At 49.2% G+C, this 16,046-nt stretch overlaps 1 protein-coding gene across 3 annotated transcripts in view; it reads right to left on the bottom strand.

The window, feature by feature from the left end:
* Positions 1 to 15,820, bottom strand: part of LOC137425695 (patatin-like phospholipase domain-containing protein 2) — a 30,825-nt gene extending 15,005 nt beyond the window's left edge. The window contains exons 1-3 of one of the 3 annotated variants that reach the window (XM_068114383.2): positions 15,556 to 15,820; positions 7,165 to 7,397; positions 6,696 to 6,761 (exon numbers count right to left, since the gene is read on the bottom strand). In XM_068114383.2, the coding sequence (XP_067970484.2) occupies positions 6,696 to 6,761; positions 7,165 to 7,397; positions 15,556 to 15,808 (552 nt within the window). In that variant the 5' untranslated portion in view covers positions 15,809 to 15,820. Of the gene's footprint in view, positions 1 to 6,695; positions 6,762 to 7,164; positions 7,398 to 14,698; positions 15,086 to 15,555 lie in introns of those variants that run through there. The other 2 variants (XM_068114392.2, XM_068114401.2) reach the window with 2 other exon arrangements.
* Between the last annotated feature and the right edge of the window lie 226 nt (positions 15,821 to 16,046).

Here is a 16,046-nt window from a genome sequence, read left to right as displayed (position 1 = left end):
GGACCCAAAATACCCTGAAGACCCAAAACATCCCAAAGATCCTTGAAGACAAAAAAGACAAAAAGACCCCGAAGACCCTTAGACTCAAAAGGCCTGAAAGACTGAAAGGCCCAATGGACCCCAAAGACCCAAGATACCCTGAAGACCCAAAATACCCCAAATACCAAAAAGACCCCAAAGACTGAAAAGACCCCAAAGACTGAAAAGACCCCAAAGATCCAAAAGACCCCAAAGATCCAAAAGACCCCAAAGATCCAAAAGACCCCAAAGATCCAAAAGACTCCAAATATCCAAAAGACCCCAAATATCCAAAAGACCCCAAAGATCCTTTAAATCCCAAAAAGCTTCAAAGAATAAAAAGACCCCAAAGAATGAAAAGACCCCAAAGATGCAAAAGACCATCAAGACCCAAAAGACTGAAAAGACACTGAAGACCCAAAAGACCCTTAAAGGGGAACCCAAACGCATTTTTTTCGCCTGAAAAACCATTGGCAATCATTCATCACGGTATAATTTGAAGGGAATTTTTTTTTATTTGCCAACCACAAAGTGCCGGAAAAAACCAGACTGTCGATTTTTGAGATTGCCAGTGATGTCACATTGTGAACTCACAGTGATCCTGCCGGCGACGGTACATAGAGAAACGGTGCATTGCAAGCTCGGATTCCGATACTGTTTAAGGATGATAAAGGGGCTGGGGGCTTATGGGGTGGTCGTGGGTATTGTTGGACCCCAAAGTGACGGTTGACGGGGGATTGTGAGGGGATGGTGGGTGTGGGGTGGTCGTGGGTTAGCTAGGGTGATTGTTGATGGGGGAATGTGAGGGGATGGGGGGGATGTGAGGGGATGGGCGAGGGGTGTGGAGCAGTCATGGGTATTGTTAGCTAGGGTGATGGTTGATGGGGGATTGTGAGGGGATGGGGGAAGGGGGTAAGGTGGTCATGGGTATATTGTTAGCTAGGGTGATGGTTGAAGGGGGATTGTGGGGGGATAGTAGAGTGGGGTAAGGGGAGTGAGGTGGTCATGAGTATTGTTAGCTCGGGTGATGGTTGATGGGGAAATGTGAGGGGGTGGGGGAGAGGGGTAAGGTGGTCATGGGTATTGTTAGCAAGAGTGAAGGTTGAAGGAAGATTATGAGGGGAAGATGGAGTGGGGGTTGGGGGGAGGGGTTTGTTATGGGTATTGTTAGCTAGGGTGACGGTTGATGGGGGATTGTGAGGGGATGGTGAAGTGGGGTAAGGGGTGTGGGGTGGTCGTGGGTATTGTTAGCTTCAGGTGATGGTTGATAGGGCATTGTGAGGGGATGGCGCGGGGGGTGCGGGGAGGGGGGGAGGTGATCATGGGTATTGTTAGCTAGGGTGATGTTTGAAGGGCGATTGTGGGGGGCAGTGGAGTGGGGGAGGTGTGTGTGGTTGTCATAGGTATTGTTAGCTAGGGTGATGCTTGATGGGGGATTGTGAGGGGATGGTTAAGGGAAGGGGAACGAGGGGGTGTGGTTGGTTTTGGGTATTGTTAGCGAGGGTGACGTTTGCTGGGTTTTTTTTCTGGAAAATTGAGATGCCTCAAAAACCAAGGACACCCAAGTTGAACAGAAATCAGCAAGAGCAGTATTACCAAAGGAAATCAGCAGAAAATATCCGATGGCAGAAGAATGTGTTGCATGCTTGGAACAAGATCGCCCATAGGGCAGGTACTCTGCTAATAATAATAATAACAATAATAATAATAGCTTCTATACTCCATAAGAAGCAGAGGTAGGACATCAAACACTTCCAGAGATGAGAATATACCCTGGCCAGGTCGCAAATCCATCACGGATATTGCTGAAGCAGCCCTCAGTCAAAGGGAAAAAATTTAAGTTGGCCAGGGTACGACTACACAATGGCCGACTGTTTGTTTTTCAACGTTTCAAAGTGTGCAATTTTGACATCCACAATCAAAAGCTGGCAGGTGTGTCGGCCATTTCAACATCCCTTCCCTAAAACCGGGCGTTTAATGATGCAATGGGCTAAATGCAGAACTCTAGGATAACAGTTTCTGCTTTGGTCGAGAGTCATGCCATTATCTTTTGGTAAAATGGACAAGCACATTTACGCAATGTTTTCTGACAGGGTAATCTATTTGATTTGATTGTGCATTGAACAATTACTTTGGGTACAGCACTCAAGTTTTGTTATAATTACAAATCAAGGCAAAAACCATGAAATAACATCTCTTTGGAGGGGTTTTTTTTTTGGAACCATGGATTGCACCATCAATGTTGTTTTAAATCCTACGGATCTGTTGTATCAATGGTGTTTCCCAATGCAATGTCAACAACCATCACGCGAGACCCAATGATAAACAAGAAACACCAAACAAATAATGTCGAACAAACGTTGCCTGTGCTCTTATACTCCAGTGACTGGTGTATTCTTGTATTCATTAAACAGCATATCACTTTGACTTGTTACATAGAGTGTTGACACAGCAGGCTCGGCATCGTTGCTCAATTTGTCCTCCTAGTCACCTGACTACACCACCCCTCTTAACCCTTTAAGGATCAAGAGATGCTAATGTTCCTAAACTTTAAAGTGGTGTATCTCTGATATTTTCCCTGCAATTTGACATTGGCACACATTGTAACCAACACTGGGTGGGCTGACAGGATGGTCTAGAGGTACGCACACTCACCTCGAAGCTGTCTAGCCTGGGTTTGAATCCCGACCCAGCTATGAACTGTCAGTTCGGTGTTTCACGGGCAGGGTGATTCATCAATGTGCGTCCCTCGGATCGATGTTAAATTTGGAGTCCCGTCTGCCAGCATGGGTTGGTGGACGTTAAAGATCCCATGGTGTCTTTTGCAAGAGTAAGCAAGCTATCGCCGGCCCCATGGCCAAAATTCCAAATTCCTGCCCGAACTAGTCAAATTTCAGGCCTGGCCAGACGGTTTTTGAAGATTCGGGACAGGTTTCCCTCAGCTGACCCCACGGGGTGGGATAATAGTGTCTGTTAAAGAAGAAGAAGACAAAGAAGAAGAAGAAGAAGACAAAGAAGAAGAAGAAGAGGAAGAAGAAGAAGTAGCCAACACTGGGGAAGAGCTTTTGTCGTTTCCATGATTTTTTTCTTTTTTTGTTGATTCGAAAAATTTGTATTTTACATCATGCATGCTCTTGAATTTCACATTCATATTCGTGATTATTATAGCGAAATTTATAATAAAATTGGACTTGTATCTGAAAATTACTTTCAAGATGCTTGTGGTTCTCAAAGGGTTAATGTCCTCCCTGCACAACCACTGGCCTCCCCTTTAATGGTACATTTGCCATCGATGTAGTAATCTACTTAACCATATTCCTTAACCCTAAGAATAATTTCCCTGAATAGAAACCACCTTTAGAGGCCATTTTTCCCCGCAGAGTAGGGGTTGGCCTTTTTCGGGCACCGTGGTCCCATTTTTGAAGCAATGTTTTATGGCCGGATGCCCTTCCTGCCGCCAACCCTGTTAGTCGCCTCTTACGACACACAAGGAATTACCAGTGAACTGGTACTCAATTTGCCGACCTCGGAGGGATGCCAGGCTGAGTCAACCCCCTGGTGTTAATTCAGCGATCTACTGGGATTCAAACCCAGGATCCTGGGATCCCAAGCCGGCACCCTAAGCGCTAAGCCAACACCAGCCAAATAATAAATCTGAATATGGGAAAATAAAGATTTATTATTATTATTTATTATAACTGTAGTTAACCAAGTTATCTTCTACCTCAACTTTATCTCCCTCCCCCTCCTCCAACCTCACCCCACATCACATCACTAATTCCTGTCATCAGTCACCCCTCGAACATTAAAATACGTACTCCAAAGTGACAACCATAAAAATACCTTTAAGATTCATTTTATTATCAAACAAGACCGAAAGTCGAACAGCGGCGTAGCCGTAGTACTCTACTCGCTGCAACGTACAGCTGTCCGCGTGTAAAAACACCGACAGGTTCGATTGCTTCGAGGAAAGGTTCGACATGTACAGTATATAAATTAAAATGTCGGTCGGTGGAGTCGGCCGTCGTACACCATCGCACGGTGTAAAGACACCATAGACGTAATGACGTTGCGTGACACAAAACTGCCGCTACTTTAATATATAGAAGATAACATATTTTAACCTCCAGTAACTTTGCAGTCACTACGAAGGGATTAGTGTTACAATTAGATTTACTTTAATATCAACGTTACGTTACCATTATATTAAGAAAATGACATTACCGTAAAAAAAACGAGGCTAATTCCTTAATTCCGCGTTATTTGTACCGTACACCGCTTATCATCGATTCATGAACCATGCACACTTCAATCTAGAAACTTTGCCATAATGACAAAGGGATTGCAGTGTTACGATTATATTTACTATAATATTAGTATTAACGCTATTATTATTATCACGAAAACAACTGCTGTATTAAGAAACCTGGGCTTAATTTGTCCGAAGCGGCCTGAAGTTGAGGCATGAAATCATGAGGCCTTAGGCCTGTACGTACTGTGTCGTTGGAAGACACGTAACGTCTATGCTTTTGGTATTTCATGATCATTTTAACAATCGGTTTGTATATGTTTCGCACTGAATGAAAAACGTAAAGGTAGAACATGGCGATTGTGATATATGACAGGTTCAACGATATGTTTGGCCTGAACGACATTGGAATTCAAAATGGCGAAGTGTGGAGTCAGCCGTGGTACGCCGTAATGACATCAGACGTAATCACATCACCCTGTCATGTGACCAGATCCTCAGCTCTGATTGGTATACGCTTGAGAGGACAAACATACATACATACTGACAGAAACACTGTTATAGACTGCTTTGCCCTATGGGCTACGCCGTAAAAAGCAAAAAGCTGCATCATTGTGTTAGTAGAGTTAATAATTTATGCAATTTAGTATTTATGAGATATTCTTTGAAACAACTTTAATCTTAAACTTTCGGGAGCTCAGGTGTTTGTGAACAGAAGTTAGCAAACCAAAGTGTCATGCAGAGTTAATCTAGACTAGCAGATTAGTCATGTAGAAGAAAACTATGTGAACATGAAGAAAGTATTTGGTCCAGCTTAACGCGTTACCCGAGGAGGCAAAGTACGATCCAAGGGTACTGGTTGTGCCAATTCCTACCAAACACTTTGACCCAGAATAACAACTTGTTATCTGAGGACGCTGTCTGCAACAACTCTTGTGGCATCTAACGCTATCACTTTGCCAATGACTCCCCCCTGTGTATAAGGATATATCACTCATATGAAAGACTCCACCAGAGGTGCTCAGAAACGTAACTCAAGATTTGAAAAGACCCTTCCCATTTCCTTTTTCTCAAGATTGTGTGGAGTAAGGTATTGTATGAACTCGAGTTTTTGTTTTTTCCTCATTCTATTCCTCTCTGGGATTTCTCCTTTTCATGATGCACCTCTTCCATACCCTTTGGAAGTCGAAACCTGCAATCCTTTGTCATTAGCTCCTCCATGAGCCTAGACCCTTGTATATAAAATAAAATAAAAGCAATAATTTATTATCGACAGAGAATATCCTGTGCTGCAAACCAATTGGCCACTTGCCGCCTGATCATGATTAAATATTTTTACATGAACACCAAAGTCTTACCACGGATAAAAAAATTTGGGAATCAATATGGCCCAGTTACTATGGGTTTGTTGTCTGTATGGACACAGCTGTAGAGATGGGTGATGTGGTGACATGTTGGGATGTGACAGAAAGCCACAGTAGAAACAAGAAAGAGCAATCAGAGATTGCAGACCCTCACCAGTATGTGTTTTTAGTGGTTTTTAAGGCTTTTATGTTGAAACAAATATGGCAGCCGAACCATGTGACCGATGACGTCATCATTTTTTTTTCTCTACCAATTTATCCCGAGATGATGTTCAAGAAATTTCATCTTGATCGGATTAAGTTTTGTACTCGTTGAATTATGACGTCATAATGGAGGCACGTATGACAATCAGTAACATATGTTATTCCCCATGGAGAGTTCTTTACAATGAGCAATATCTCAATTTTTTCTATGCAGCACTTTCAGAGATATAGAGGTGCAAAGTTTTTCAGTTTTTCCAAGATGGCGCCCGTACCACGTGACCTTTAATGTCATAATTATCATTAAAACATTCTACAGGAGAAGGTGCACCTCTGGTGAAAATATCCTGTCAATCGGAGAAACAGTTTACAGAGAAAATCATATTTATTCTGTGCGGACAAACAAACAAACAGACAGACATACAGACAAACAAACAGACACAAAGACAGACAGACAAACGGACTCAAATGCAATACCCTCTCCTCTGACGAGGGTAATTATACCACATGAGATGCAAAGACAGGATGCGTTTCGGTAAATGTTTGGTCTTTGGTCCACACAATGTGGTGGTTCGTGTGCAGCCACCCGGCTGCATCATTTTTCAGTGGGCGAGTCTGCCGCTGATGCAATGCCTCTCTATAATCAGTTATCTGGTACTCATTTTGCCGACCTTGGAAGGATGACAGGCTGAGTCAACTCCACCTGGCGTCAATTCAATGGGATTCAAACTCAGGACCTTAGGATCCCAAGCCCGCCACCCTAACCATTAGGCCAACACCAAGTATGGTCCACACAATAATGCTGCAAAACAAAAAGTTGTGCAAAAGAGAAAATTCACAATGAGAGAAGCTTACGAACTCACCACTCCACGGAATGATGGGGGTATGAGGCCACAGTAAATAGGGACAAAGCAACTGCATAGCAAGACCTGAAACACAAGGCATATTGGGCTGGTCAGTGAAGTTGTTACCTGAAACAAGCGAGTTCGTCATTTTTATTGCCCTTGCCCTCATCTTACTACCATTTAGTAACCTTTGTACACTCAGCAGTCCTTAATAATGGGACATCTACATCATACTACTTGAAAAATGGCAGAAATTTGCACCCAAATCATCCACATTTCGTTACTCCAAATGTCCTTTCAATTCTCCTTTATCCACTCCTCCAGAACAGTATTCCCCCATCATATCTCTTGTGTCCCAACTTCCCCCATAACTTTATTTTTGAAAACAAAATGTAACACCCCAACTCTCCAACACCCTTGGTCCTTCCTTTGGACATGCAACATCATAAGTAGATAACTCTTTAAAAAGTACCAGACCGGTACGCACCTGAATAAGCTCTTCCTTCGAAGAGAAATCGGACACCAGTACATTCTTGCCGTCAGATACTCGAGTGAGCGAGATACAAAGCTTTCCAAAGACGCGCTCATGTGCATCCTCGGGAAGAAGTCTCCTCAGACCTGCACGGATGATCTTGATGATGTTAAAAGAAGGATGCATTGGCCCCAGGATGCGCCTTCGAGCTTCCCTGGCCAGTTGCATGATATCAGAACAGCACTGACCTGTTGTGGGGATAGGGGAGATAGATGGCCATTGTGATTGGTCAAGAGAGAAAGAAGGTTAACTACTAAAGTAACCTTTCCTTACATGCGAAGTTCCGTGAGGAGAAGTCCGACTGAGAACTGGGTATACTGAGGCAGAATGATTCAGTCTCGTCATATAGAGTAAGAAGAGTGAAGGAACAAATAATAATAGAAGTAAAACTGCAACGCGACGACATTCAGTAGAGTGCCAGGCTTAGCAGTTTACATTTTCTATCCCATCGATGGGCCAGGTCTGCGTCTGGACCTTTACCAAAACCTAATCGGCTTCTTCTCGTCAACGACCCAACTCATCCACCAAGTTGTCATAATCCGTTTTCATAACATAATCCATAACAACTTTTTGAAATTTGATGTTGTAGATCAGTTTTGGTCCTGTCGCTCAATGGCGAAGAATCAATTCAAATTTTTTAAATTTTCGAATCCAGATTTGGATCTTCATCAAAATTTAATCAATTTGTCCGTGTCACACACCCAACCTGTCCACCAAATTTCATCCGAATCCATCCACAACTTTTTGATACATCCTGCTCACAGACAAAAAGATAGACAAACAAACAACACATAGGCCATAGGGGTGGAAGCATAACCTTCGTCCGCCTTCGGTGACAGAGAAAGCCATGAAAAAAACGAATTAGCAACTGCACCGACTCAAAAACAATGTGATAGATGTGGTGATTGGTGGAGCTGTTGGGATGGGACACTGGGACAGCCCTGCCAATTCCACCACAGTGCTGATGTAATAAATAGAACTCGTGAGTTCACCACAGATCCAGAAGGACAGAAATCTAATCACATCATCACAACGCAACGTTTTCAATCTGAGGTCGACAAAGTTCTACTGTAATTAGCGATGACAGTGTTGCCTATTCCTGAATGTAATGACATCAGAGAGAGGGTAAGACATGCATCATTACAAAACCTTGTTTCCCAATGGAGGACGCCGATTTCAGATTTACAAAGACATGGAAGATGAGAATAACTTTGCAGCGATTTGTTATACGACTGTAGCCACCAAAATAATGACGCAAATAAAATTGCCACAAAATCATGACATCATTCCCTGTGTGGCAACTCGAGTCCACAGCAAAGGACATTGCATGGTCTTAACAATAAGGCAAGAAACCGCAAGGTCCAAAAATGTAATGGGTGGTATGCAGTGAGACACCATCTATGACGTCAAAAGCCTTAAATCTCACAAACGAAACTCTTTTTGCAAATAAATCCATAGATTTGAATTTTGTAAAGCAGGCAGTATGTCAGATTTCAGATTAATTGCAACATGATATTTTGACCAATCAAGGTAGAAGATGTGAACGCTCCCATCTGAGATGTTGGCTCGTGATTCGAGAGCCGCTATCCTTCCTTTCCCTTCGGTTTCTTTGTCACAGGTTATCATAAATACAATTAAATTTGAAAAAAAGTTTTAAAATGTAAGAGTAAACTGATGTCGACAAATGTCTTTGCTCTGCATATACTCTATGTAGTACAACTTCAACCGTTGCTCATCATAATCATCAAGATACCATACTCTTTACAGAGCATCGGTGCTGCCAAAGCAGTTTCCTGGCGAGGTGTACACTAGGTGGATTGCCATTGCCTTTCCAGCATTCAGTCCAGGTCGGATTTTGGAATTTGTGCAGGCTAATAGCTCACCTACTCTTCATGGAAGACCCCGTGGGATATTAAACGTCCGCCCAACGACCAGTGCTGGCAGGCAGGTCCTCCGACTTAACGTCCTCTCGATGGACGATGCACACACATTGATGTCTCGCCTTGTATGCGGAAACACAGGGTGACGGTTCATAGCGCGGTCGAGATTCAAACTCAATCTATACACCTGAAAGATGAGTGGGCATACTTATCGGCTATCCTGCAAGCCCCTTTGAGGATTAAATGAATGTATAAAGATGAGGATAACACCCTGACTGACACTGACACACACACACACACACACACACACACACACACACACACACACAATTAATTGTACAGTATCGGTTGTTCCTAAACTTAAATAATTTAAAGGATTGTTGGAAATGATGTTAATTTCACAACATCCCATATTCAACTTTATTTAAATTGCAAACCTCAAACATAGTTTCTCCACCTAAAGCAAGAACGTTAACCCGTAAGCAACTGACTAGTTTCCCGACTGCATGGATCATCAGCTGGGCACCGTTTTTCCTCGAGGTTTCAATCCTTTCAGCCCAGGACCTCTCCAAACGGCGGATCCACAACCTCGATCATTGATCCACATCAATAGATGGTACATCAGTAGATCCACAACCTCAGTTACGTCCAGGCAGTCAGTCAACCCATCAATGCAACATCACTTATTACAACTTTACTTGCAATAGGATTTAATGTGTTATTGTAGCGGCTACCGCTGGGTATACACAATCGCCTTGCACCTACTGAGGACGCGGAGCGATCACCATGCCGGGCTCGTCCGGGACGCCCGGGCATGCCCGCTCTCGACTTCCCAGGCCTCGTCCGGGACGCCCGGGCATGCCCGCTCTCGACTTGCCAGGCCTCGTCCAGGACGCCCGGGCACGCCCCTTCTCGCCTTTCCCGGGAAAACGCTCCGGGATAATGTGTACATATATTGCTGCCCGATAAACGGGCTTTTCAGAGTACCCGAGTTGATTTGACACAATAAAGAAACTCGGACGAATTCCAGCTTTTTGTCGCGTCCATTCTTCCGATTTACGTTGGAGCGCAGCTCCTACATTGGTGACCCAACATGGACACGGCAGTTACCCTCAAACTGCCTACCTTCCGGGAGGCTCACACGACGGTTTGGTTCACCCAGGCGGACTCCCTGTTCGCCCTGCGAGGCATCACGGCCGACGACACCCACTTCCACCATGTGGTAGCAGCGCTCGGCTCCACCACCGCGGCCCGCGCCCTGAGCCTCCTCGAGAGCCCGCCAGCCGCTGACAAATACGACGTGATTAAAAAGCTCCTCCTCGACGCTTTCGCCCTCTCATCGGCGGAACGCGCACGGCGCCTGCTCGACCTGGACGAGCTCGGCGACACGCGCCCGTCCGAGCGAATGGACTACATGCTTTCGCTGCTCAGCGAGCACTCTCCGGCATTCCTGTTCCGGGAGCTTTTCCTCCGTCAGCTGCCCAGCCAGGTACGCCTCGCCCTGGCAAGCACGACGATCACAGATCCCCGCGCCCTCGCCAGGGAAGCCGACAAGATCTCCGCGGCAGGCCAACGCATTGGAGCAGCGACTTGGAGCCCACCGCCGTCCGAAGCAACGCCCATGGCGCCCGAGCACCCGGCACGGTCGACGACCGAACTGCCGACGCAACTGGCGGCCGCTACGCCGTGCCGACCACCTCCAGCACGACGACCGGGGCCTCCACCTGACCAGGCGTGGTGTTATTATCATGCCAGGTTCGGACAGAAGGCCCGGACATGCCAACCCCCGTGCACCTTCGGCAAGCCGGGAAACGGCCGGGCCGGCGTTCATTACCAGCCATGAGCGCCGGCCACACGGGCAACTTACTTTTCATCAGGGACAAAGCGTCCGGACAGCGCTTCCTGTGTGACACCGGCGCCCAACTGAGCGTCATACCCGCCTCCGATCAGGACAGGCAGTCCGTGGTTTGCGGCCCCTCCTTGGTTGCGGCCAACGGATCGGCCATCCGCACCTTCGGCCCGTGCAACGTCACGCTCTGCTTCGGCGGCCAACGCTTTAATTGGACTTTTGTAACTGCAAGCGTGCCCATGTCTCTGCTAGGCGCCGACTTCCTCTGCGCACACGGACTGCTGGTGGACGTCCAACGGCGTCGCCTCATCAACGCCGAGACCTTCAGCTCCCTGGTATGCACATTGAGCAGCTCCGCTCCGACCGAGCTGGCATGCGCCCTCCCGGCGGCGAACGAGTTTGCTCGCCTGCTCACGGAGTTCCCGGCCCTCACGCGGCCGACGTTTTCAGCCGTCGCAGTACGACATGGGATCGAGCACCACATACCAACCACGGGCCCACCGGTCTACGCCAGAGCCCGCCGCCTCGACCCAGCCAAGCTCGCCGTGGCCAGAGCCGAGTTCGACGCTTTGGAACACCTCGGCATCGTGCGGCGCTCCGATAGCGCGTGGGCTTCGCCACTACACATCGTCCCAAAACCAGGGGGCGGCTGGCGCCCATGTGGCGACTACCGCCGCCTTAACGACGCTACCACCCCCGACAGGTATCCGATCCCGCACATCCAAGACTTCTCCGCCCATTTGGCAGGACGGGTCATTTTTTTCAAAGATCGATTTAATACGGGGATACCACCAGGTACCTGTCAGGGCGGCCGACGTCCCAAAAACGGCCGTCATCACGCCGTTCGGCTTATTCAAATTCCTGCGAATGCCGTTTGGCCTCAAGAACGCAGCTCAGGCGTTCCAGCGCTTGATGGACGGCGTGCTGCGCGACCTGCCCTTCCTCTTCGTTTACCTGGACGACATCCTCGTCGCCAGCACGTGCCGGGCCGAGCACCTCCTCCACCTCCGAACACTGTTCGGGTGCCTCAGCGAGCACGGCCTCATCGTCAACCCGGCCAAATGCCACTTCGGCACGACGGCCGTTGATTTTTTGGGCCACCACATCACCAAGAACGGGGCCGTGCCGCTGCCAACCAAGGTCGAGGCCATCACCACGTTTCCGCATCCCAGCTCCATAAAGGCCCTGCAGGAATTCCTGGGAATGGTGAATTTCTATCACCGCTTCGTGCCCTGCGCTGCTCAACTCATGCGGCCCCTCTACGAAGCCCTCCGGGGCAAGCCGGCCAAGCACGACGTCGTCTGGTCCGCAGCAATGGACGCGGCCTTTAAAAGCTCAAAGCGGGCCCACGCCGACGCAACACTGCTCGCTCACCGGTGCTCAATGCTCCCATCGCCCTCACCACGGATGCCTCAGACTACGCGGTGGGCGCCGTACATGAGCAATGGGTGAACAGGGTTTGGCAGCCACTCGCTTTTTTCAGCCGGCAACTCCGGCCGAACGAGCTCAAATATAGCACGTTTGACCGTGAGCTCCTCGGTCTACACCTGGCCGTTCGCCATTTCCACCACCTCCTGGAGGGCCGACCCTTCACGGCGTTCGTCGACCACAAGCCGTTGCTTTACGCAATGGCCAAGGTCACGGAGCCGTGGTCGGCCCGCCAACAGCGCCACCTCTCCGCCGTGTCGGAGTTTACTACGGACATCCGGCACGTCGCCGGCAAAGACAACGCCGTGGCCGACTGTCTTTCTCGGGCCAGCGCGAACGCGGTCCACCTCGGCGTGGACTTCGCGCTTATGGCGGCGGACCAAACCACCGACACCACAGTGCAAGCCCTCCGGGCGGCGGACACGGGCCTCTGCCTGGCCGACATCCCCTTCGCGGACACTGTCCTGCTCTGCGACGTCTCCCAAGGTCAGCCTCGCCCCATCGTGCCCGTTACCTGGCAACGCCGCATCTTTGCCTCCCTCCACGGCCTTTCCCACCCGGGCCGGAAAGCTTCCCAGAAGCTGGTGTCGGCGCGATTCGTCTGGCACAGCCTTCGACGGGACGCCCGCGATTGGACCAGCACCTGCACAGCCTGCCAACAGGCCCAAGTACCACCGACACACCCAGGCCCCGCTGGCACCTTTCACCGTGCCCGAACGACGTTTCGACCACGTCAACGTGGACCTGGTGGGCCCCCTCCCCCAATCATGGGGTTTCACACACCTGCTCACCATGGTGGACAGGACCACCAGGTGGCCGCAGGCCGTTCCCCTCGTCTCCACCACCACCGCCGACGTGGCGCAGGCTTTCATCGCCACCTGGGTCGCCCGCTTCGGTGCACCGGCGGACATCTCATCGGACCGCGGACCGCAGTTCACCTCCGAGCTGTGGGGCGCGGTCGCCCGCAACCTGGGGGTCAAGCTCCACCGTACTATGGCCTACCACCCCCAAGCCAACGGGTTGTGCAAGCAATTCCACCGCTCCATGAAGGCCGCGCTCATGGCCGGCCTTCAGGACGGCGGTTGGGCCGACCGGCTGCCGTGGGTCCTTTTGGGCCTCCGCACGGCCCCCAAGGAGGACCTCCGGGCATCCACCGCCGAGCTTGTCTACGGCCAGGCGCTACGCGTCCCGGGCAAATTCGTGCCCGACGCTACCAGTCCCTGGTCCGCAGCTCACCAGCGCTCGGACCTCCAGGAGACCGCCCGACGGTTTGCCCCCATGCCAACGTCCCACCACGGTGACCCCCAGTCCTACGTCCCCCCAGCGCTTTGCACAGCGGAGGACGTTTTTGTGCGTCATGACGCACATCGGGGGCCACTACGGCCGCTGTACGACGGGCCCTTACGGGTCCTGCGACGGGACGACAAATCGTTCGTCATCGACATCGGCGGCAGGTCGGACCGGATTGCGGTGGACCGCCTCAGGCCGGCGCACGTGGACATCGACCAACCGCCACGGTTGGCCCTTCCGCCGTGGCGAGGCCGCCCCCCCGTCCACGGTGCCCCCCACTCGACCGTCCACCACCACACCGGACCCCCCCCCCCCCCACGACCGCCAGGGGTCGCTTCGGCTGGGTCATCAGGACCCCCCTTAAATTGACCCTGCCGGTGCAAGTCGATTCTGGGGGGACGTGTGTAGCGGCTACCGCTGGGTATACACAATCGCCTTGCACCTACCGAGGACGCGGAGCGATCACCATGCCGGGCTCGTCCGGGACGCCCGGGCATGCCCGCTCTCGACTTGCCAGGCCTCGTCCAGGATGCCCGGGCACGCCCCCTCTCGCCTTTCCCGGGCAAACGCTCCGGGATAATGTGTTTTTTATATTGCTGCCCGATAAACGGGCTTTTCAGAGTACCCGAGTTGATTTGACACAATAAAGAAACTCGGACGAATTCCAGCTTTTTGTCGCGTCCATTCTTCCGATTTACGTTGGAGCGCAGCTCCTACATTATCATATATTTATAACTTTCCTTACACACTCGATAATATATCATGAAATCATTCACATCTTACCCTTAAATACATCAATCTATCAACCAGCATGACCACACCACCTACCTTTCTATCAAACTGCGCACACATACACACACACACACACACACACACACACACACACACACACACACACACACACACACACACACACACACACACACACACACACACACACACACACACACACACACGACCAGCACCCAGCATCGGAAGAACTCTGTGACGAATAATGAATATTATCAGAAATTCTCAACTTATTTGGAATTTGGATACAAACCGGCTGGGTTTCTGGTTGTGCAGAGTGCTGAGAAGATATTTTGAGGTTGTTTGTTTGCATCCACTGTTTTCTGAGGTCTCCACATCAAGAACCAGCAGAGCTAAAACTTCAGCAAAACAGCACCATTAACCTTTACTTAAAAACAATCATTGTGGCAAAGCAAATTACAATTTATGGGTTTACCATATTTTTACTCGTTAATGATCAATTCCTTCAAACATGTTCTCTCTGTTTCGAAAAAGAACAATCTTCAGGAGGGTTTTGAGAACGTACGAACTTAGCACTACAGTAATCAAAGGAATCGAATCATGGAGCTATAAACGTCACCTTCACCTTTAGCAAACAAAGGTGCAAGTTACCCAAAACCCAACAGGTCAAGCTTTGCCCTGTAATAACCCCAAACGTGTCGCAGCGTCCCATTTCGTCCCCGCCTTCTACCAAGCCCCGCCCCTCCACAACTCGACTCCTCCAATAGCAACGCACCGCGCGCTTGGATCACCGCCTTCAGCCAATGAGCGCACGGTTATGAACTTCTCGGTCGCGCGACTTTGTACCGTTGGCTGCAAGTTCAGGACGACGCAACTACTAAAAGTGGTTTACAAACGTTATGCAAGACTGCATTGCATGCATCGAGTTACGACCTCGTATAATGTCATAAAATAGATAACAGCTGATTGGCAAAGTTTATCACAGACTCGACCCATGACCGATACATATCTCGAGCATATCTTACCCATATCCATTTAATACGTACTCAAAACCCAGTCCTTTAATATAAATAATTTGAGCAAAATGAAACATTCTTAATTTATCTTCTTCTTTAAATCGAGGTAAATGTACAAACGATGTGTGCTCACCCAGACAAACGCCGCACACCAGCGAGGTGGCAGCCAACGCACCAGCCGACGCACCGTAGATTTTGGAGGCACCTTCAAACAGGTGAGAAGCTCGCTCCCGCAGACAACTCGCCACGCCGATGTGGTACACCCCGAGAAACCCACAGCCCGCGAAAGAGATGTTCCAACCTGGATCGGTGTCAGACATGGCTACCCCCTGTGTGCTCGCTGGTGAACTGGAGACCTCGAGGTGGGTAAGCCGAACCCGAATCATGGATAAACTCCGCCCTTTAAATCGCAATCTCCTCCCTACGAGCAGAAGCTCCGCCCTGTTTGGCAAAAGCGCAACTTCTCCACGAGGCAGGAGCAATATCGATCGCCTATCGATTACTTTATTGTTCGCCTATCACTGATTACTTTAATGTTCAAGCATCTTATTCCTAAGTAGTTCAAGAAGTTCAAGAAACTGAAACAAGGGAAGAGGTCGTTTAACGCAGTCTATATATATCGTC

The sequence above is a fragment of the Myxine glutinosa genome, chromosome 1 (genome assembly GCF_964187855.1).
Source record: "Myxine glutinosa chromosome 1, kmMyxGlut1.1, whole genome shotgun sequence".
NCBI lineage: Eukaryota > Metazoa > Chordata > Myxini > Myxiniformes > Myxinidae > Myxine > Myxine glutinosa.
Note: the sequence above shows the minus strand (reverse complement) of the source record. Positions and strands in the feature narration are given on the sequence as shown.